This window comes from Homarus americanus, unplaced genomic scaffold, assembly GCF_018991925.1.
Source record: "Homarus americanus isolate GMGI-L3 unplaced genomic scaffold, GMGI_Hamer_2.0 scaffold20465, whole genome shotgun sequence".
In the NCBI taxonomy this organism is placed as follows: domain Eukaryota; kingdom Metazoa; phylum Arthropoda; class Malacostraca; order Decapoda; family Nephropidae; genus Homarus; species Homarus americanus.
In genome coordinates this window covers 3,254,938-3,278,913 of record NW_024756914.1, presented here as the reverse complement: position 1 = coordinate 3,278,913, position 23,976 = coordinate 3,254,938, and the positions used below count along the sequence as shown (strand labels likewise).

The following is a 23,976-nucleotide window of genomic DNA, read 5'->3' as shown; positions in this document are numbered from 1 at the left end:
AAGGAGGTTAAAGATGAGGAGTGAGAGAGAGTAACGACGGGATGAGAAAAGAGGAGAGTGAATGGAGGAATGGGAGTAAAGATGGGAAGAATATTAAACTGGGAAGAAGAAATAGAGGAGATGAGAGAGAGGAGAAGAAAGAACGATTGTATGAAGAAAAAAACATGGATTGTGGAAGAGAGTGAGAATTGATGTTGGAAGGGAGAAGAAAAGTGGGAGATAGATGGGGGAGAGGGAGATATATTGGAAGATATAAAGTAATGAATGGAGGGAGAGCAATGAGAGGGAGTATAAGGGAGGGAGGGAATGGAAGGGAGAGACGGAACGAAGGACAAATAAAGAGAGGGATTAAATGAAAGAAATAAGGGTGCAATAGGGAACATGAATAGAAGGAAGTGAGAGAATGAATGCAAGGGAGAGAAGGAGGGAGAGAGAGAAAGACGTAGGGAACTATTTTTAAGAGAAGGAGTAAAGTTTATGGGATAAACTGAGATTGAATGGAAGGAAAGATCGATGAGAGAGAGAGAGAGAGAGAGAGAGAGAGAGAGAGAGAGCCGGTTGTTTGGGTTGGGTGTTGGAGATGATGAAAGTGGTGGTGGTGTTGGAAGGGAAAGGCTCATAGAGAGAGGAACTAGGGAGAGATACAGGAAAGGAGATAAAGGAAGAGATACATGGGGAGAGGGGAAAGGGAAGAGAGGCAGGAAGAGAGAGAAAACAAAAGATAAAACATTATAAGGTAAGGTGTGTGAGGTGAGTGGTTGTGATGGTGAGGAGATGATGATAGTAGTGGTCAGAGGATGATGGTAGTAGTGGTAAGGGGATGGTAGTAGTAGTGGTAGTGGTAAGGGGATGGTGGTGGAAGTGGTGGTGGTAGTGATAAAGATGGATGGTGGGAATATGGTGGCGGTGGTAGTTCCGGAAGCCCTACACACATACACACACCCACGCCGACCAATAGACGGTATAAGCCGCAGGTTTTATGGTTACGCGCTACGGCCTGTCAGTAACCCGATCCAGTGAGCCACGACGCCGCCACCGCGTAATGGATACAGAAACCCTGGTCGTGAGGGTAATGGCGAGGGGAAGTGTAGGGGGCGGGAGAGACGACCTTATCTTTGGGTATTAAGACGACCAGGAACTGCATTACTGCTACAGGACCGTGATGAGGTTTTACCCACTCCTTCCTCCTCCTCCTCCTCCTCCTCCTCCTACGGGATGTTTGGGAGAGTCGGTGTGTGTGTGTGTGTGGGTGACGTCTTCCAACACTTCCTCCAGGATGTGTGTTTTATCTCCCGCTGCTTCTGAATATTTGAGACAGATCGTCGTGTCTCTGGATTGCGGTCTGTGGGAGGGTTCATCTTGGTGGGTAATACTGGGATCTTTGGCCCTGTGGAAGTGTTGTTGTGAGGTTTCGGTCTTTTGTCTTGGATATTTGGAGTGTATGGACTTTACGGCAAATTATTCAGTATTTTTAATCTGTCCAATAGTCGGTGTGGAAGGTTAATATATTGGTCGGTTGGGAAAATTGGTCCGTCCAGCAGTATCGAGGGACGTTAGTTTCTTATGCAGGTCTTCCCTTGTGGATTTCGAAATCCGGTGTTTCGATAACGTGGGTCTTTAATAAGAATTCCGCGAGATCGTTGGTCTTCGTAAGCGAAGATCCTTCCCTCCAGGGAGAAAACATTTTAAAGAATATGAATAGCCTTTGGGACCCGAACACACCTGAAAGATTTTTGACCTGAAAACTCCCCATTGTCTCTTGTGAGTGTACACCACGCCAGGTAACTCTGGTTCCTTGGGTACCTGCACACGCCTTACACCGCCATTGTTTCCCTAGGAAGATAAACCTTTAATAGTCTATTAAGGGCCTCAGCACGGTCCTTAGAGCCTAGTACCTCGCCCCCAATATTACTATAAAAGAGAAGACTTCTCAAAGGAATATATTTATGGCCTTAGGATCCAGTAGTCACCAGCGCACACTGTCGACCTGAAGGTCTCCTCTGGGAGTCTTTTAATGGTCTTTGTGCCCTTTGACGTGAAGTTTCCACCTCTGTATATCACTAGAATTGACCTTCCTCTATCCACCCCCCCTGTAATTGCTTCACATGCCAAATATATACTCGTACCTCCAGAAGTGTTGAGGGCAGACCTCGGAGTCCTCACCAGCTGTCTGCTCCCTGGGAGCTCCGGCTGCCTCACGGACCACCACACACGTACAACTTAATGAACTATTAAGACCAGGCCGAATTTTTTGTCTTCTCGGTCGCTGTTTTGAGACCTGTTGTCTAACCTTCCATGTTTCATAGAATGACAAGTTAACTTAAGTCGACGTATGACTCAGGTTGATTAGACTGACACCAGAAGAAAACATATAAGGATGGACTAATTTCATGATGATTTAGGAAGGTGACCAACATAACCTGAGAGAGAGAGAGAGAGAGAGAGAGAGAGAGAGAGAGAGAGAGATTCATATAATATGCAGGTAACTACTCGGAAATAGGAAACAGACACACGTAAAGATAATAACGTTATCGTGATTATTCTATTTCCTGGTCGTTATCTGAACCCCCCCACACACACATACAGGCATACACATATATTACTCTCATTCTCTCTCTCTCTCTCTCTCTCTCTCCACACCCAAGCTAAAACTCCAAAACTAAGAACTTTAGCTTGGAGTGCCAGTGATGGGTGTGAGTGGGTCAGGGAAAGGTGCTAAAGGGAGCCTCACATTCTTTTGGTCTCTGTAAAGCCTTCGTGGCCAGACCAACCCCACCCCCCCCTCTCTCTCTCTCTCTCCATTCAGCTCATGAGGGTTATGAACAAGGTTATCTCAGCTCAGGAGTACATAAGTGTTGTCTCAGCTCAAGAGGTACTTAGGAAGGCCATTACTGGATCGGTAAACTGTCGTAATGGGTTGAGTAATTATGGTACTTTATCATTAAGTCATCGCCTTAGACACATAAAATATCGTACAGAGTCAGTAAGTTATTGTACTGTGTGTGTGTGTGGTTATGAAGTACGGCAGGAATGTATCATGGTCATTATGAGGTAGAGGTGTGTAGTTGCACCTAATTAGTGAACTATTTCAAGAATCTAAACACACATATTTTACTTTTTTGTGTCACGAAGAGAGTTTAGGACCATTACAGATGAGTATCTCTCTCCGTGATGTCCATAACTCTCAACCTAGATGGGATTTTTTTCCAATAATATTGATCAGTTATTGTACCCATAAGTTTATTGTGTTAGAAACTGTCATATGGATCGTTAAGTTAGCGTTCCTATCAGTTTATAAAGTGAGAAATTATCGTAAGAATAAAGTATCGTATCCTTGACCTTAAAGTATGAAACTATCGCATGTGGAGGGATATTGTAGGTTATATCGTACCGGTGAGAGTGTAGGCTATTGCTAAATGACCCAGGGTGTCGGGGAGAGAGATGGGATACTCCACAAGGGGATCTGAACCGCTCTTCTCCACCATCCACTATCTCCGTCATCCTGCCACCGACCCGGCCAGGTGTTGGAATGTCTTAATATCTTCACCCGGTTTCCCACAACTGAATACAAATCAACCCGCGGTCCTGGTGAATGGTTGGACCCTTCACTATGACCTTGTGTTTTGTTTGTGTTTTTGGTTATATTTTGATGGTAGATATCGTGTAATGTTGTGTTTGTTCTCGTTTTATCGTATTTATTGTTGTTATTTTTCTCTTTTGATTGTTGTAGGTATTGTATTATGCTGTGTTTACTCTCGTATTGTTTGTTTCCCTCCTGGTGGTTGCATACATTTTTTTTGTGTGGGTTGTGTTTATAATTGTTTAAAATGTTTGTATTTTATTTTGGAAGGTTGAAAATGCCGCTATTGTTTTGTCCAAGTCATTTTATTCAACGTTTAATTTTGAAGGTTAAGAATATCGTATTATTTAGCCAAAGTTATTGTACTCCATGGAATTGTGTTATTTTCTTCGTGTTTATAATATACTGTAATAATAACTTATTATCTAATAGTACTCAGGGGTGATACAGAAGAATTTAGTGAAGGTAAAGATATTATCAGAGGAATATTTTTAAGTTATAACGTTACGGTTTTCTTACTCAGGAACTTAAGGTATATCCATCAAGGGATTATCTTACTCACGAGATTAAGTTATTACACACTAGTTATCTTACTTAGAGTTTAGTTGAGGTACACAGCAATGCAGGTAATGAACTCTTGGCTTAGTTAATCACACGAGGGACAGGTCTCACTTAAATCCAAATTATCTTGCGTGTGCTCGTGTAGGCTCCAGTGCTGCCAGGTGTACGTTGAATACCGGTAGGGTAGTGGCGCAACAAACAGACGCATGTGTCTCTGTTTTTGTTATTTCTTCTTTCCTAATGTTTTGTATTTAGAGTTACTGATATTTATTTTCACCTGTTGATTTACACTTTATTTCTACCTGGGGGTTAGGTTAGGTTAGGTTAAATTCTACTTCCATTATCCTTACCCCAAAATTTGATCTCATCCTCCTCCTCCTCTCCATCAAAATTCGACTTCCACTGAACATCAACCAAAACAGAGGCTAGAACAGGGAGTATACACCAGGACAACACTGAAATAGGAGAGAGGATGTAAGTACGACCTCATGGACTGATTTGGTCGGCCTGGTCGCGACACGGTGTTGAGATCAAAGATTCACCGGGTTGACGATTCTGAGGCAGGGGGTAGGAGGAGGAGGAGGAGGAGGAGAGGTGAGGAGGTAGGAGGAGGAAGAGGAAGGAGGGGAGTGGTTGTTGTTGTTGGGTGTAGGAGGGTCGGTGTGGGAGAATGGTGGTAGACTAAGAATAAACCTGATTGGTAGCGCTTGAAGTTCTTATACCTCGTGGTAGTAGTGGTGAGGGGGAGGGAGAAGGTCTGGGGTGTACGTCTTGACCCACAGTCTTGTCTTTAAAATGTTTTTCTTGACGTTTAATTGAGAATACTTTTATATGGTTTTTTGGAGGGTCTGATTCCTAAGTGTTTGTTGGATGATGAATATTTCCCTTTAGTGTTAATTGATTTTATTTTGTAGTAAATATTTGAGTTTGTATTTTTATCTGAATTATATATAGAGTTTTGAGATTTACTTTGAGTGTTATTTATAGACAGAGAGATAGGGATTTATTCAGAAAAATCGTCATACAAGTTTACATTGACTTAGTATGTAAATATGGTTGTTCTTTTCTGACTTTATTTGTGTTTATCTTTATTTAACTCAACACACACACACACACACACACGCACACACACACACACACACACATACATACACACACACACACATACACACACACGAGAGAAAGGGAGAAAGATAATTAAGAAAGGTGTGGAAAATATGAGACGCTGATAAACCCTTCAGCTGAGGATAAGGAGACAGAGAACGTGATAAAAGTGTGTCATAAAATAGAGGCTGAACTCTCTCTCTCTCTTCGTTTATATATGTGTCTGTGATTATCTCTATTATTCTACACTTTCTTTCATTCTGTTTTATCACTGTCTCTTCCTTGATAACTCAGAGATGGAGAGAGAAAAGGTGGACTCAGTGTCTTGGGACTTGGTTTACAAAGTTTGGCCTTAGTTTTGGACAAAGTAGAGACGTTCCCTTAATTTTTTATGATTAAGAGATGATGTAAAAAAGAGAAGAGAGAGAGAGAGAGAGAGAGAGAGAGAGAGAGAGAGAGAGAGAGAGAGAGAGAGGACACATAACTGAAGATGAGAAACTGGGAAAGATGTACGTGTGTGTGTGTGTGTGTGTGTGTGTGTGTGTGTGTGTGTGTGTGTGTGTGTGTGTGTGTGCCCACTCATATCTGAAACTGTCGACCCACATTTGCATTTTTGTCCACTGCAACAATAACACAAAAATTCGCCAGCCTTCCAACCACCAAGTTGCTGTAAGGACCTGCTGACTCGGGTTTTGAGTCAATCAGCTCAGAGACACACTGACTCAGGTTTTACGTCAGTCAGTACAGAGTTTGGACTTACTGTAAAGACAAACTGATACAGATTGTGAGTAAGTGAGTGAGTGCGGCCACCCCTCCCGCACTAGATGTAGCCCTCTACATATGCAACATCTGCGGACGGCCCTGTCGAGACACCTCAGGCAAAACAGTAGTATTAGTAGTGATGTGTGTGTGTGTTTATGTGGGTATGTTCCCTCTCCTTCATAAGCATCAAACTTCCTCCAGAAAAAAAACGTTCCCAGTGAAAATATAAAAAAAAGTCCTTTAGAATTATATAAAAAAAATCATCCAGTAGAAAAACAAAAACACCAGGAGAGAGGATGAACACACACGAGGTCAAATTGATGTAGCTGATGTGAGATAGGAAGAGGCACTATCAGGTCAAGTTGGTTCATGTCCACTACAAAAAAAAAAATGTTATTCAATAAATGTTACAAGCTGTGTGTGTGTGTGTGTGTGTGTGTGTGTGTGTGTGTGTCTGTGTGTGTGTGTAATGTGTCGGGGTCACTGCGGTAAACAACACAGACGTCATCACACGACCATCAAGTAAAGGCGAACAAGTTGGGCTCTGGCGGCCACAGCGTTGCCCAACTTGTGACACACCGCCTATAAAAACATTAACGAGACTTGGACCTAATGTTCCTGCCATAAAAGAGGCGCGCCACTGCAGGCACAAGTCGGGCGAACGTTTCCTCTTGCGTAACTTCCATTAGGGTCTCATTGCGGGATGGTAGGAGCGAACATCCGTCTGACGTAAGTTCCATTAGGGTGCCATTGCAGGGCTGTGTGTGATAGGGGACGACTGTGTTTCCGGGATGTTATTGTGAGACATTGAGAAACACCAAGTAATGTTATGTGCTTGTCCTGGAGCCGCTTTTTGAGGAACATGATATGGAAGTGTCCGAGTCACAGTAACTTTCTTAAGACTTTGTTACTCGTCGACGTCTTAGTCTTCATTTATTGGTCAACTGTTGTTCATCACACACACACACACACACACACACACACACACACACACACACACACACACACACACACACACACTGTCCAATATTGTAACCTAGAGAGGACCAAGTGTGTGTGTGTGTGTGTGTGTGTGTGTTTGAGGGGGTTAATTCACGTGAGCCACCAGTGGGTCACACAGGTCCTTTGCTGTGCCGTCAGGAGGAGCTGTTAAATGTGTTCCTCTCACTGGGTGTGTTGGTCTCGGCAAGGCCTTAGTTGGGGACGCGGGAGAGGGTATGTGTCACTGTGTGTTGTGGAGGTATGTGTCACTGTGTTGTGGAGGTATGTGTCACTGTGTTGTGGAGGTATGTGTCACTGTGTTGTGGAGGTATGTGTCGCTGTGTTGTGGAGGTATGTGTCACTGTGTGTTGTGGAGGTATGTGTCGCTGTGTTGTGGAGGTATGTGTCACTGTGTGTTGTGGAGGTATGTGTCACTGTGTGTTGTGGAGGTATGTGTCGCTGTGTGTTGTGGAAGCATGCAAGGTTGTGTGGCGGTATGCGTGTGAGCTCCTCCCTCTGTGCCTGCCTTCCTGCTTGCCTGCGTGCGTGTTTTTACTGTGATCAATAATCTAACATGGTGGTGGCCAGTGGTGGTCATCGGCCGGCACGCGGAGCTCCGTTAACGGTGGTGGTCATCGGCCGGCACGCGGAGCTCCGTTAACGGTCACGCAGGGGAACTCCAGGGACGAGGGTGGGAAGTAGGGCGAGAGGGAGGTTGAGATGGTGGAGGAGTGTGGGAAAGTTTACCAATCAGTGAGGGGTAGGGAGGGAGGGGGTGAGGTAAGAGGTGTACCGGTGTACTGAATTCACAGATCAAAAGCGAAATATCTTTTTGCTCTCTCTAGGGAAAAACACTGGATGTAATGGGTGACAGTAGTTTGGGTGTAGTGGTTGAGGGATATAATTAATGTGTATGAGCTACTCTAATACATCTCTGTTTCTCTCCCATAGCCGCCAGCGCCGTCGATCTGCACTTCCAGAACCCTGACAGCGGGTTCTTCCTGCGGCCGGAAGAGAACGTGTTCTCAGGCTTGGGTCCCGGGGTGGAGACTGAGGGTGGGGTGCTGGACGTGGAGCGTTTCACGGTACTCGACCCTACGCGACCAGCCCTCATCCGTGCCACCTATGGCCCCTTCAGCACCAAGCAGACGGTGCCCGCCCGCTATGTCCTTCCCGAATTTCCCGACGACGAACCGACCAACGTGACAGAGATGGAAGGGCTGGGCCAGCACTTGCCCTCCGTGCCCCACCAGCTGGAAGTGTCCGCCCATCTGGTCAACAAGGAGGTGACTCGTGCCCACCCCGCAGTACGTGTCCTGGTGCACGGTGCTGGGGCTAGAGGTCACCACTCCCCTCACGTCTGTGTCACCGTCATTACCCGCCGCGGTCCCGACGCTCTCTCCGCCTCATGTACACCTACGGGAGCTGGCGAAACGGGCGGTGATGCTACGTGCCTCGTAACCCTGGCCGTACCCGCCCGCTGGTGGCCGCCACACACCCGTGCAACCGTCAAGATCCCCCGCGTGGCCGTGCAGGTGTCGTACCTGGTGGGGACGGCTCCAGGACCCAGTGAATGCGCATCTAGAGACGCCGGGGGCCCTGCCCAGGTCGGCCCCAGAGTGACGGTGCAGCCAGAGACACCTGTAGGGGAGGTGGTGCTGACCCTCGACCCTCACGGCTACAGAGCTGTCCTCCGATCCCCTGGTGCACGTACTGGTGCCCCGTGCCCCCCTCCACCCCGGCACCACCATCCACGCCCCTCTCTACCTCCACCCTCCAGGCAACCTTCCGGCCCTCGTCCTCGTTCTCAGGTAAGTCACTCATCCTCTACGTTTAACAGTATTCTCCCTCGGCACCTGCAGCAGTCAGTCGCTGGAGGAGGTGATTACATGAGTATGTCTACTGATTCTTTGTGACCGGGTCTCTTAAACTGCTGACTCATGTAAACATTAGACTCGTGTTGCTCTAACTTAAGACTCTCCACGACACACTACCGCACCTCTTACCCTAAACTCTACCACAACTACGTCTTAGACTCTACTGTAACTTTTACCTTACCCACTACCTTTGCGTCTACTCCCGTCTCACCCCGGTAATCTCGCCCTCTTAAGTCTTTCCCGGGAAAACTTGTGTCTGCCGTGTTCACCAGATTCTTCCTTATCACATTTTCCTCTTTTTAACTTTTATTCTTTTATTGGACCTTGGCCTTCTCCGGTTCCATCTTTATTACATCTTTCCTTACTTTTATTCCTTTATTGGACGGCGTGGGCCACTTCCGCCGGGGAGTTAAGATATGTTAGTAATGGTCCTTCTCCCCGTCCTCCTCCCACACGGAAACTTACATCGGGTAATCTCGTTCTCTTGCTATTTTCTGCAGGGGGAACTTTGGTATTTGACTCTTAAGCTTCTTTAACTTTATATATATATATGGGTGTGTTTGTGTGTGTGTGTGTGTGTGTGTGTGTGTGTGTGTGTGTGTGTGTGTGTGTGTTTGTGCAGGTTTTAAATGTTTGTGTATTTGTTGGAGATGTGGAATAATTTTGTGTGTGTGTGTGTGTGTGTGTTTTTGTGCGGAGTTTTATGTTGTGGTGTGAATAATTTGTGTGTGTGTATTGTGTGTGTGTGTGTGTGTGTGTGTGTGTGTGTGTGTGTGTGTGTGTGTGTGTGTGTGTGTGGCTCAGATGAAAATCATGATTGAAATGTTTTGATGGGATTGTTTGTTGTTTGAGGAATTAAAGTAGATTCAAAGTTTTAGATTGTTTGTAGGTGATAGATGATGGAGTGGATGGTGGATGGTAGACACTAGATGGTAGACACTAGATGGTAGACACTAGATGGTAGACAGGATGGTAGACCTGATGTAGATTGATGGTGATGATGATGGATGGTAGACACTAGATGGTGGACAGTAGATGGTAGACAGTAGATGGTAGACACTAGATGGTAGACAGTAGATGTGAACGGTGGATGGTAGACACTAGATGGTAGACACTAGATGGTAGACACTAGATGGTAGACAGTAGATGGTGGTCAGATGGTAGACAGTAGATGGTAGACACTAGATGGTAGACAGTAGATGGTAGACAGTAGATGGTGAACTCTGGATGGTAGACACTGGATGGTGGACAGTAGATGGTAGACTTGATGGTAGACACTGGATGGAGGACTGGATGGTGGACACTGGATGGTAGACACTGGATGGTAGACACTAGATGGTAGACACTAGATGGTAGACATGGATGGTGGACAGTGAGTGGATGGTAGACTGGATGGTAGACAGTAGATGGTGGACTGGATGGTGGACAGTAGATGGTAGACACTGATGGTGGACAGTAGATGGTAGACACTGGATGGTAGACAGTAGATGGTGGACAGTAGATGGTAGACAGTAGATGGTAGACAGTGGATGGTGAGCACTAGATGGTAGACCTAGATGGTAGGCTGATGGATGGTAGACAGTGGATGGTGGACAGTAGATGGTAGACAGTGGATGGTAGACAGTGAGATGGTGGACACTGGATGGTGGACAGTGGATGGTGGACAGTGGATGGTGAGACTGATGGATGGTGGACGGTGGATGGTGGACAGTGGATGGTGACAGTGGATGGGACGGTGGATGGTAGACGCTGGATGGTGAACTGGATGGTGGACGGTGGATGGTGGCTGGATGGTGGACACTGGATGGTGGACAGTGGATGGTGGATGGTGGACTGGATGGTGGACAGTGGATGGTTGGACTGGATGGTGGACACTGGATGGTAGACACTAGATGGTAGACAGTAGATGGTGACACTAGATGGTAGACACTGGATGGTGGACACTAGATGGTAGACAGTAGATGGTGAATGATGGATGGTAGACAGTGGATGGTAGACACTAGATGGTAGACACTGGATGGTAGACACTAGATGGTGAGATGGTGGACACTGGATGGTGGACTTGGATGGTAGACGATGGATGGTAGACACTGGATGAGAGCTGGATGGTAGACACTAGATGGTAGACACTAGATGGTGGCGTAGATGGGTGTAGACAGTGGATGGTGGACAGTGGATGGTGGACGGTAGATGGTGGATGGTGGACGCTGGATGGTGGACGTGGATGGTGGACACTGGTGGTGGACAGTGGATGGTGGACATGGATGGTGGAAGATGGATGGTGGACAGTGGATGGTGGACAGTGGATGGTAGACAGTGGATGTGAACACTAGATGGTAGACACTGGATGGTAGACACTAGATGGTAGACACTAGATGGTAGACACTAGATGGTGAACAGTGGATGGTGGACAGTAGATGGTAGACACTAGATGGTGAACGGTGGATGGTAGACACTAGATGGTAGACACTGGATGGTAGACACTGGATGGTAGACGGTAGATGGTAGACGTGGATGGTGGACGCACTGGTTGGACATGGATGGTAGATGAAATGGACGGTGGGCACTGGATGGTGGACGATGGATGGTGGACAGGGTGGATGGTGGACACTGGATGGTGGACAGTGGATGGTAGACTTGGATGGTGGACATGGATGGTAGACACTGGATGGTCAGACAGTGGATGGTAGACTGGATGGTAGACGCTGGATGGGTAGGATGGCAGACTGGATGGGCTGGATGGTGGACAGTGGATGGTGCTGATGGTAGACAGTGGATGGTAGACACTAGATGGTGGACAGTGATGGTAGACAGTAGATGGTAGACACTGGATGGTGACACTGATGGTGAACAAGGATGGTAGACAGTGGATGGTGGACTGATGGATGGTGGCACTGGATGGTAGACAGTAGATGGTAGACACTGGATGGTGGACGTGGATGGTAGACACTGGATGGTAGACACTGGATGGTGACCAGTGGATGGTAGACACTGGTGGACAGTGGATGGTGGATGGTGGACAGTGGATGGTAGACGTTGGATGGACACTGGATGGGGCAGACTTGGATGGTGGACAGTGGATGGTGGACAGTGGATGGTGGACGGTAGATGGTGGATGGTGGACAGTGGATGGTGGACGGTGAGATGGTAGACACTAGATGGTAGACACTAGATGGTGGACAGTAGATGGTAGACAGTAGATGGTGAACCAGTGGTGGGCACAGATGGTGGACACTGGATGGTAAGACTGGATGGTAGACAGTAGATGGTGGACACTAGATGGTAGACACTGGATGGAGACACTAGATGGTCAGACACTGGATGGTAGACACTGGATGGTGGGACTGATGGATGGTGGACGCTGGATGGTGGACTGTGGATGGTGGACACTGGATGGTGGGACAGTGGATGGTGGACAGTGGATGGTGGACAGCTGGATGGTGGACACTGGATGGTGGGATGGATGGTGAACCTGGATGGTGGACAGGTGGATGGTGGACTGCTGGATGGTGGACACTGGATGGTGGACAGTGGATGTGAACTCTGGATGGTGGACACTGGATGGTGGACGTTGGATGGTGGACACTAGATGGTAGACACTGGATGGTGGACAGTAGATGGTGAACCATTAGATGGTGGACAGTGAGATGGTAGACATGGATGGTGGACAGTGGATGGTAGACACTGGATGGTGGACACTGGATGGTGGGCACAGATTGAGGTGAGACATGGATGGTAGACATAGATGGGACAGTGGATGGGTAGACACTAGATGGTGAGACAGTGGATGTGGACACTGGATGGTGGACGCTGGATGGTGGACCAGTGGATGGTGGACAGTGGATGGTGGCAGTGGACACTGGATGGTGGTGCTGGATGGTGGACAGTGGATGGTGGACGGTGGATGGTGGGACTGGATGGTGGACTGCTGGATGGGTGGATGGTGGACACTGGATGGTGGACGCTGGATGGTAGGACACTAGATGGTAGACATAGATGGTAGACACTGGATGGTAGACACTAGATGGTAGACACTAGATGGTAGACAGTGGATGGTGAACTAGATGGTAGACAGTAGATGGTAGACACTAGATGGTGAGACAGTGGATGGTGGACACTGGATGGTGAACGGTGGATGGTAGACACTAGATGGTGGACAGATGGCAGTGGATGGTGAACGATGAGATGGTAGACACTGGATGGTGGACACTAGATGGTAGACATAGATGGTGAGACAGTAGATGGTGAGCACTGGATGGTAGACACTGGATGGTGGACACTGGATGGTGAACTGGATGGTGAATGATGGATGGTGAACTGGATGGTGGACAGTAGATGGTGGACACTGGATGGTAGACACTGGATGGTGGACAGTGTGGATGGTGGACCGATGGATGGTAGACACTGGATGGTGGACACTAGATGGTGGACACTAGATGGGGACACTAGATGGTAGACAGTAGATGGTAGACACTAGATGGTAGACGGTAGATGGTGGACTGGATGGTAGACACTAGATGGTGGACAGTAGATGGTAGACGGTAGATGGTAGACACTAGATGGTGGAGACACTGGATGGTGAACACTGGATGGTAGACAGTGGATGGTGAACGCTGGAGTGAGACTGGATGGTAGACACTGGATGGTAGACACTGGATGGTGAACAGTGGTGGAACGCTGGATGGTGGAGTGGATGGTAGACACTGGATGGTAGACACTGGATGGTGGAGTAGATGGTGGACATGGTGGAGACACTAGATGGTAGACACTAGATGGTGGACAGTGGATGGTGGGCACTGGATGGTAGACACTGGATGGTAGACACTGGATGGTGGACGGTGGATGGTAGACACTAGATGGTAGACAGTAGATGGTAGACACTGGATGGTAGACACTAGATGGTGGACACTAGATGGTAGACACTGGATGGTAGACGGTAGATGGTGGCTGAGATGGTAGACACTAGATGGTAGACACTAGATGGTAGACAGTAGATGGTAGACACTGGATGGTAGACAGTAGATGGTAGACAGTAGATGGTGGATGATGAGATGGTAGACGCAGATGGTGGACACTGGATGGTGGGCACTGGATGGTGATGGATGTAGATGGTGGGATGGTGGACGGTAGATGGTGGACGTGGTGTGGACAGTGGATGGTGAGTGGATGGTAGACTGATGGTAGACAGTGGATGGTGAACGGTGGATGTGGACGGTGGATGGTGGACATGGATGGTAGACTGGATGGAGACACTGGATGTAGACAGTAGATGGTAGACAGTGGATGGTAGACAGTGGATGGTGAGACGCTGGATGGTGGACACTGGATGGTGAGACAGTGGATGGTGGACGCTGGATGGTAGACACTGGATGGTAGACTGGATGTGAGACCTGGATGGTGAGACATGGATGGTGGACGGTGGATGGTGAGACACTGGATGGTAGACACTGGATGGTGGACACTGGATGGTGAGACGGTGGATGGTGGACGCTGGATGGTGGACGGTGGATGGTGGACGCTGGATGGTGGACGGTGGATGGTGGACGGTGGATGGTGGACGCTGGATGGTGGACGCTGGATGGTGGACGCTGGATGGTGGACACTGGATGGTGAACAGTAGATGGTGGGCACTAGATGGTAGACACTGGATGGTAAGACACTGGATGGTAGACAGTGGATGGTGGACGCTGGATGGGCAGACAGTGGATGGTGGTAGACGCTGGATGGTAGACGGTGGATGGTGAACGGTGGATGGTAGACACTGGATGGTAGACGCTGGATGGTGGACGCTGGATGGTGGACGCTGGATGGTGGACAGTGGATGGTGGACGGTGGATGGTGAGACGCTGGATGGTGGACGGTGGATGGTGGACGGTGGATGGTGGACGGTGGAGGTGGACGCTGGATGGTGGACGCTGGATGGTGGACGGTGGATGGTGGACGCTGGATGGTGGACGGTGGATGGTGAGACGCTGGATGGGAGACGTGGATGGTGGACGGTGGATGGTGGACGCTGGATGGTGAGACAGTGGATGGTAGACACTGGATGGTGGACACTGGATGGTGAGACTGGATGGTGAGACGGTGGATGGTGGACGCTGGATGGTGAGACGTGATTGAGATGGTGGGCACTGGATGGTGGACGGTGGATGGTGGACACTGGATGGTGAACCGGTGGATGGTGAGACAGTGGATGGTGGACGCTGGATGGTGGACGGTGGATGGTGGGCCTGGATGGTGAACAGCTGGATGGTGGACGGTGGATGGTGGACCGGTGGATGGTGGACGCTGGATGGTGGACACTGGATGGTGGACAGCTGGATGGTGGACGCTGGATGGTGGACGGTGGATGGTGGACGGTGGATGGTGGACGGTGGATGGTGGACGCTGGATGGTGGACACTGGATGGTGGACGGTGGATGGTGGACACTGGATGGTGGACACTGGATGGTGAACACTGGATGGTGACAGTGGATGGTGAGACGTGGATGGTAGACACTGGATGGTGGACACTGGATGGTGAACCAGTGGATGGACGCTGGATGGTGACAGTGGATGGTGGACACTGGATGGTAGACAGTGGATGGTGGACACTGGATGGTGGACAGTAGATGGTAGACACTAGATGGTGGACAGTAGATGGGAGACGCTGGATGGGAGACACTGGATGGTGAGACAGCTGGATGGGTGGACAGTGGATGGTGGACAGCTGGATGGTGGACGCTGGATGGTGGACGCTGGATGGTGGACGGTGGATGGTGGGCACTGGATGGTGGACAGTGGATGGTGGACACTGGATGGTGGACAGTGGATGGTGGACGCTGGATGGTGGTGGACAGTGGATGGTAGACGCTGGATGGTGGACAGTGGATGGTAGACACTAGATGGTAGACAGGTAGATGGTAGACACTAGATGGTAGACAGTAGATGGTGAACAGATGGTGAACCGGTAGATGGTAGACACTAGATGGTGACAGTAGATGGTAGACACTAGATGGTAGACAGTGAGATGGTAGACACTAGATGGTAGACAGTGGATGGTAGACACTAGATGGTAGACAGTGGATGGTGAGACACTGGATGGTGGACAGTGGATGGTAGACACTGGATGGTAGACACGTGGATGGTGAGACACTGGATGGTGGACAGTGGATGGTGAGACAGATGGTGGACACTGGATGGTGGACACTAGATGGTGGACAGTGGATGGTGGACGCTGACTGGATGGTGGACACTGGATGGTGGACACTGGATGGTGGACTGGATGGTGGACGGTGGATGGTGTGGACTGGATGGACAGTGGATGGTAGACACTAGATGGTAGACACTAGATGGTAGACAGTAGATGGTAGACACTAGATGGTAGACAGTGGATGGTAGACACTAGATGGTAGACAGAGATGGTAGACAGTAGATGGTGACAGTAGATGGTAGACACTAGATGGTGGACACTAGATGGTAGACAGTGGATGGTAGACACTAGATGGTGGACACTAGATGGTAGAGCTAGATGGTAGACAGTAGATGGTAGACACTAGATGGTAGACAGTAGATGGTAGACACTAGATGGTGACCAGTAGATGGTAGACACTAGATGGTAGACAGTAGATGGTAGACACTAGATGGTAGACACTAGATGTGAACACTAGATGGTAGACAGTAGATGGTGGACACTAGATGGTGGACAGTGGATGGTAGACACTGGATGGTGGACAGTGGATGGTGGGAACTGATGGTAGACAGTAGATGGTAGACACTAGATGGTAGACAGTAGATGGTAGACACTAGATGGTGAGACAGTGGATGGTAGACACTAGATGGTAGACACTAGATGGTAGACACTGAGATGGTGGACGCTGGATGGTGGACAGTAGATGGTGGACACTAGATGGTAGACACTGGATGGTGAGACACTAGATGGTAGACAGTGGATGGTGGACACTGGATGGTGGACAGTGGATGGTGGACAGCTGGATGGTGGACTGGATGGGCTAGATGGTAGACACTGGATGGTGGACACTGGATGGTGAACGATGGATGGTAGACGCTAGATGGTGGACAGTAGATGGTAGACACTAGATGGTGGACGTAGATGGTAGACACTAGATGGTGGACACTGGATGGTAGACACTAGATGGTAGACAGTAGATGGTGGACAGTAGATGGTGGACACTAGATGGTAGACAGTAGATGGTAGACAGTAGATGGTAGACACTAGATGGTAGACAGTAGATGGTGAACAGTAGATGGTAGACACTAGATGGTAGACAGTAGATGGTAGACACTAGATGGTAGACAGTAGATGGTAGACACTAGATGGTAGACAGTAGATGGTAGACAGCTAGATGGTAGACAGTAGATGGTAGACACTAGATGGTAGACACTAGATGGTAGACACTAGATGGTGGACAGTAGATGGTAGACACTGGATGGTGCTGGATGGTAGACACTAGATGGTAGACACTAGATGGTAGACAGTAGATGGTGAACTAGATGGTGGACACTGGATGGTAGACACTGGATGGTGGACAGTGGATGGTAGACACTGGATGGTGGACAGTAGGATGGTAGACACTGGATGGTAGACAGTGAGATGGTAGACACTAGATGGTGACAGTAGATGGTAGACACTGGATGGTGGACAGTAGATGGTAGACACTAGATGGTAGACACTAGATGGTGGACACTAGATGGTAGACACTAGATGGTGGACAGTGGATGGTAGACACTGGATGGTGGACACTGGATGGTGGACACTGGATGGTGACAGTAGATGGTGGACAGTGGATGGTGGACAGTAGATGGTGGCACTGGATGGTAGACCTGGATGGTGGACAGTGGATGGTAGACACTGGATGGTGACACTAGATGGTAGACACTAGATGGTGAGACTAGATGGTGGAGCTGGATGGTAGACACTAGATGGTGGAGCTGTAGATGGTGGACAGTAGATGGTAGACAGTAGATGGTAGACACTAGATGGTAGACACTGGATGGTAGACAGTAGATGGTAGACACTAGATGGTGGACACTAGATGGTAGACACTAGATGAACACTAGATGGTAGACAGTGATGGTAGACACTGGATGGTAGACACTAGATGGTGAACTGGATGGTGAACAGTGGATGGTAGACACTAGATGGTGACAGTAGATGGTAGACACTAGATGGTAGACAGTAGATGGTAGACACTAGATGGTAGACAGTAGATGGTAGACACTAGATGGTAGACAGTAGATGGTAGACACTAGATGGTAGACACTAGATGGTAGACACTAGATGGTAGACACTAGATGGTAGACACTAGATGGTAATTGATGATTGGGTAGAGAGACGCAACAGGGGAGATAGGAAAATTTAATAAGGGGGGGGGGAGATATTGGATAAGTTAGGGTCTTTCATCATTCACTTTAGCAGGTAATTAATTAGTTATGGTTGTATACAGGTAATTTGAATATCCGTTAACTCAATTGACCTCTTGCTAATTCCTTAGTCTTCAATCCTTCCCTCTTCCCTTTCCTCCTTCCCTCTCCCCTCCTTTAATCTCTTTCCTCCTCCCTTCCTATAACCTCTCCTTCCACTCCTTTAATCTTTTCTTGCTCTTCCCCTGACCTCTCCTTCCCTTCTTCTACCGCCTGTACTCCCCTCTCCACTTCCCACCCTCCCCCTCCCCTCTCTTCTTCCCTCGCCCGATTTTCTTACCCCTCTCCACTTTCCTCCCCTCGTTTTCCCCTCCTCTCTCCTTCCCTCCCCTACCCCCTTTCCCCTCTTCAGGCCCTTCCCTTCCTTTCTCCCGCCCAGTAATTTTCTTTTTGCGGTAATGTTGGGAGGGGAGGCTGGGGGAGAGGAGGGCATGTTGGGGAGAAGAGCTGGTGGGGAGAAGAGCTTGTTGGGGACTTAGGGAGAAGGAAAGAAGTGTTGGAGAGAGCAGCTGGAAAGGAGAGGAGAGGGAGAGGGAGAGAGGAGGGTCACTAGCACCCCAGGGAACAATAACAAGTAATTCTTTCATTGCGTTGGCGGCTAAACCCCCCGTGTGTTTGTTCTCTCTCTCTCTCTTCGTCTTTCAGTCTACCTGTGTCGTATTTTTTTTTATCCGTCTGCCTTATATTTACATAACCCCATATTTACTTTCAACAGTTTTAATATACATACATATGTAAACGAGTCAAATTACATTCCTTCAAATGTAGAATAATTGTAATTTTTTCAGCTACAAAACTCCTAAACTAAAACATTCAACAGCATTTCCTCTTATGGAGCTTTTACACAACTAGAACATATATGTATTTCTAACTAGAGACTTTTCAACACAGAATACGTTATATAATATTTCAAAAGGCTAAAGCTTCAGAACCAGAAGACTTAATAGAACTCCTAGCACCAACTACCAGACGTCAATACATGAGTTTTTTTATCCTAGTCAAAGATTTTTTTTAATTTTCGATGAGAAATTGTGGGATTGGAAGAGCACGTAGCCTGATGGAGGTGTGTGTGGCGGGGGAGGGGGGTGAAGGGGGGGCTGGGGGTGTCTTGTCTCGTTATATAAGTCTTAGTGTAATCTTGACGCCATTTTGCTCTCCAAACTCAAATGCGCCAGCTGTGTGTATCCTGAGAGGCAATGTTCTCTGCTGGGACTTTGAGAATTCCCAGGGTGTAGTTGGAGTTGGTTGTGGAAGCTCCCGACTCCTTGACAGTAACGAAGACGAACTACTCAAGGAGGAATCCATTTGCTCCTCTACACACACACCCCCACACACACACACACACACACCCCCACACACACACACACACACACACACACACACCCACACACACACACACACATTTCTTGTCTCTGGGGGATGGTCTTGACTGACAGCGCTTCCTTTACAACATCAAGCTGTAATGTATCTTAAGTTGTGATGGGTTGTTGAGGGGTTGTTATGGGCTAATACTTTATAACATTCTGGGTTGTTGGAGTATTTTAAGCTGTGTTATTGTTATTATTATTTAGTTATTATTGTACTAGGTTGTGAGGGTGTGTTGTTGTTATTACTTCCATATTATTATCTGGGTTGTGGGAGTGTTTCAGGGGTGTTGTTATTATCGATGAGGTTATGTGGGGTTGTTGCAGTGATGATAATGTAATATTTGTTATGTAATTATCATGTTAGTTAACCCAGACTGGTGAAGTAATACACTGACTGTTGTCTAGAGCACCTTACTATTGCACACTTGTTGTTGATGCGTGTGTATGAGTGTTGACCTGCAGCGTGCTCCTGCCCTGAGTGGTAGTTAGGTATTCAGAAGGTAAATAACATATTATTCTCTTCTCAGTTTGTTTAGACATGCGGAGAAATTCATTTACTTATGTACAGATAATCCTATTCCTTGAGTTTTGTGTTTGTTGTAGTTGTTGCTATTGTTGTTTTAGAAGCGGTGTGGCGGCTGTTGTTGTTGTGGTGGCAGTGTTGTTGTTGTTGTTGTTGTTGTTGTTGTTGTTGTTGTTTTTACAGTGGTGTGGCGGCTGTTGTTGTTGTTGTTTTTACAGTGGTGTGGCGGCTGTTGTTGTTGTTGTTTTTACAGTGGTGTGGCGTTTGTTGTTGTTGTTTTACAGTGGTGTGGCGGCTGTTGTTGTTGTTGTTTTTACAGTGTGTTGTTTGTTTTTTGTTTTTACAGTGGTGGCGGCTGTTGTTGTTGTGGTGGCAGTGTTGTTGTTGTAGAGTTGAGAAAATTCATGAATATAGGCTGAGGGTGTTCTTGCTGTACATATCTCTACTACCCGGTTTGTTCTCATTGTTTACATATAAACATACACACACACACACACACACACACACACACACACACACAGGACCACCGACAATATCAATATCCTGCTTCACTAGAGCACCAGGAGCTAAAATAATCTTTACTTCAGACGCCGAGGTTCTTTCCTGATGAAAATGTCTTACCTGCTTTCTTATGTAGTCTTCATTCTTCTTTCTTTATTACACACCTTCATTCTTTAGTCTTTATTACTGAGCCTTCATTCTTTAATCTTCATTCTTTATTACCCAGTCTTCATTCTTCTTTCTTTATTACACACCTTCATTCTTTAGTCTTTATTACTGAGCCTTCATTCTTTAATCTTTCATTCTTTATTACCCAGTCTTCATTCTTCTTTCTTTATTACACACCTTCATTCTTTAGTCTTTATTACTGAGCCTTCATTCTTTAGTCTTCATTCTTCCTTCTTTATTACAGTGTGTCGTTGCCCCCATCTTTATTACCGCGTCTCTGTTATTATACTGTTGCACCTTCATAAATAATAATGTGGCCTTTAAATATTAGAGCGGTCTTGTGTAATGACTTCGTTTCACCTTTATTTGAGACCGTCCCCTGCTAGAGACCACGGGTTATTAGAGACCGCCCCCTGCTTGAGACCACGGGTTATTAGAGACCGCCCCCTGCTAGAGACCACGGGTTGTTAGAGACCGCCCCTGCTGAAGGGTTATTAGAGACCGCCCCTGCTAGAGACCACGGTTGTTAGACCACGGTTTCCAGAGACCGTCCCTGCTCGAGACCACGGCTTGTTAGAGACCTTCCCTTGCTAGAGACCACGGTTTGTTAGAGACCGTACCCTGTTAGAGAACACGGCTTGTCAGAGACCGTCCCCTGCTAGAGACCATGGCTTGTTAAAGACCGTCCCCTGCTAGAGACCACGGTTTGTTAGAGACCGTCCCCTGTTATTGTAGAGTTTAGAAACCGCATACGTCTAGTTTCATTGGCGTTCCCCCTCTTTATATTCTAGAAACCTTGTTCGTTATTAGTGTTGATTATTGCACATTTAGAAAACTTATTAGGTCTTTATAGAAAATTATGGTTCTCTATATGTCACCTCAGCTAAAGAACGACGCTGAGAGTTAAGAAACCTTTGCAGCCTCTCCATTACACAACCCCCTCACTCAGACCCTCGACACATTTCATTAATGTATACTTACTCTCAGCTCTTTGTTTTGGCTGACACGTCCGCAACACTTTCTAGGATTCATCTTCAACGCTGCAACACTTTTTAATGGCACTTGTCTTCAACACTCTGCAACACTTTCTGGTGGCTTTTGTCTTCAACACTGCAACACTTTTTAATGGCACTTGTCTTCAACATTCTGCAACACTTTTGAATGGCATTTGTGGTAAGAATTATACACCACTTCTGCAACACTTGTTATATTTATGGAACACTTTTTTTTACATTAATCTGATATAATGAATGACTTTTGTGCAACACTTACCTGTACAGTACTGTATATATACGATGCTTAAGTAAGATTTCTGCCGTACTTATAATATTTTTAGGATCTTTTGACGTAGCTCATAAGTGTGCCTTTGTATTTTATAAGTAGTGTTACTGGCGGAATGTATACAAGGTGACTCAATGACCTTTATTACTTGTGTCATTAAAGGTCAGAGTGTGTGTTTGTGTGTGTGTGTGTGTGTGTGTGTGTGTGTGTGTGTGTGTGTGTAGCAATAGTTGTCGAAATATTCAAACAATTCGAACTATTTCATATCTTTCTCATTATATTTATGGGGATTTTATTTCTTACTTTTTATTGTTTTCATTTTCGTCATTTTTCTTAGACCCGTCGTTATCATCATCTTTCTTCTTCTGATTTACCACATCATTCATATATTCATAGCCAACATTATTTCTTTTTCACACCATTTATCACGTTTCTTCTCTTATTCTATTCTTCCTCTTGTGTAAATTCTCTCTGGTCTTAACGTTTGTCTTAATTTTTTTTTAAAGATTTATATGACTGAAATGTAAAGGCAATCCAGAGAGGAAATGAAAACATGGAGACTTATTTTCCCACTATCAGCACACGTATATCCGGTTTCTATTTTAAAGTTTATCATGAAAACAAAAAAGTTACGATAATCCGGAGAACACAGAGAGAGAGAGAGAGAGAGAGAGAAGAAAAAATTATGGGTTACCTAAAGTTTACACATCTAAGTTTATGTCATTTGTTGATTAAATATTCTAATGTTTATCTGAAGTGACCTGTGCAAACCTAGTCTAGCAGAGCATAATCTAACCTAACCTAACTTAAATTAATCTAATTTAACTTATGGTAATTTTAAAATATTCGTAATAGGAGGATAAGAAGTTGTATTTATTCAGTCATGATAAAAACAGCCCAGAGATTAATGAAAGAAATGAAGTGAAAGAAGTTTTTTTTTTTTTTTTAGCTGAAGACTCGTATAAAAACTCACCATACTAGAAATAACTCAGAGGAAAATTAAAAAATATATATACTTTTCTTTCACTCAGGAACCACATTTCTTTCTTTTATGGTATTTTTATCTCATGAAACTCAGCAAAATATGAAAAACGTCCGCAGGAAAAAAAGAGAGGAAGAGTCGGTACTTTTCATCAGTCAGCACACAATATTTTTTCATGTTACATTTTGATTTTTTTTTTATATCGTGAAGACTTTAATAATAATCTCCTGTGTTGAAAATACTTACCATAAGAAAAAAGTAAGTTTAATTATGGAGTCACAGCAGAGGTGGTTGATGAGAACTTGACAATTTTAACTTTAATTCAAGTTTACCTTAGAGAGAGAGAGAGAGAGAGTGAGAGAGTGAGAGAGTGTGTGTTAAAAATGTCCGTGGTGGAGAATTTATGGGAGCGTAAAAAACACCCAGCACGGTATGAGCAAGAGTGTGGGAGAGAGGGAAGGAGACAGGCAGAAAGACAAATGGATAAACACACAAACACAGACACAGACAGAAAGACACACAATATGAGAGAAACATATCTAACAAAGAGAGAGAGAGAGAGAGAGCTAGGTACTGAGGGGGGGTGGGGCTGTCTCTTTACTGTCACGCTCAAGGTAGTTTTACTGTCACGTTTCACCTTCAGGTCCTCACTCTGGGTACAATGTTAAGAGTGAAGTTGTGACATGAGGACGTCGACTGTCAGAAAATCCAACGTGACCTCAACGTTTCTCCCTAAAAAAAAAAAAAAAAAATTATCATCTGCGGTTTTTCACTCGACTCTGTACACCAGTTTCGGTTTTGTTCTTGTTATTTTATTGTTTTTCGAGACACACGGGAATTTTGGGGGTAGGTTGAGTTTTTACTTC

The 23,976-nt window shown here is 46.4% G+C and overlaps 1 protein-coding gene across 1 annotated transcript in view; it reads left to right on the top strand.

Annotated features, from left to right (window-relative positions):
- The window catches only part of LOC121857274, an 86,926-nt gene that overhangs the window by 22,745 nt on the left and 40,205 nt on the right, over window positions 1-23,976 (top strand). Inside the window, exon 2 of the mRNA XM_042353266.1 lies at window positions 7,940-8,799. Coding sequence (XP_042209200.1) covers window positions 7,940-8,799 — 860 coding nt within the window. The remainder of the gene's footprint in view (window positions 1-7,939; window positions 8,800-23,976) is intronic.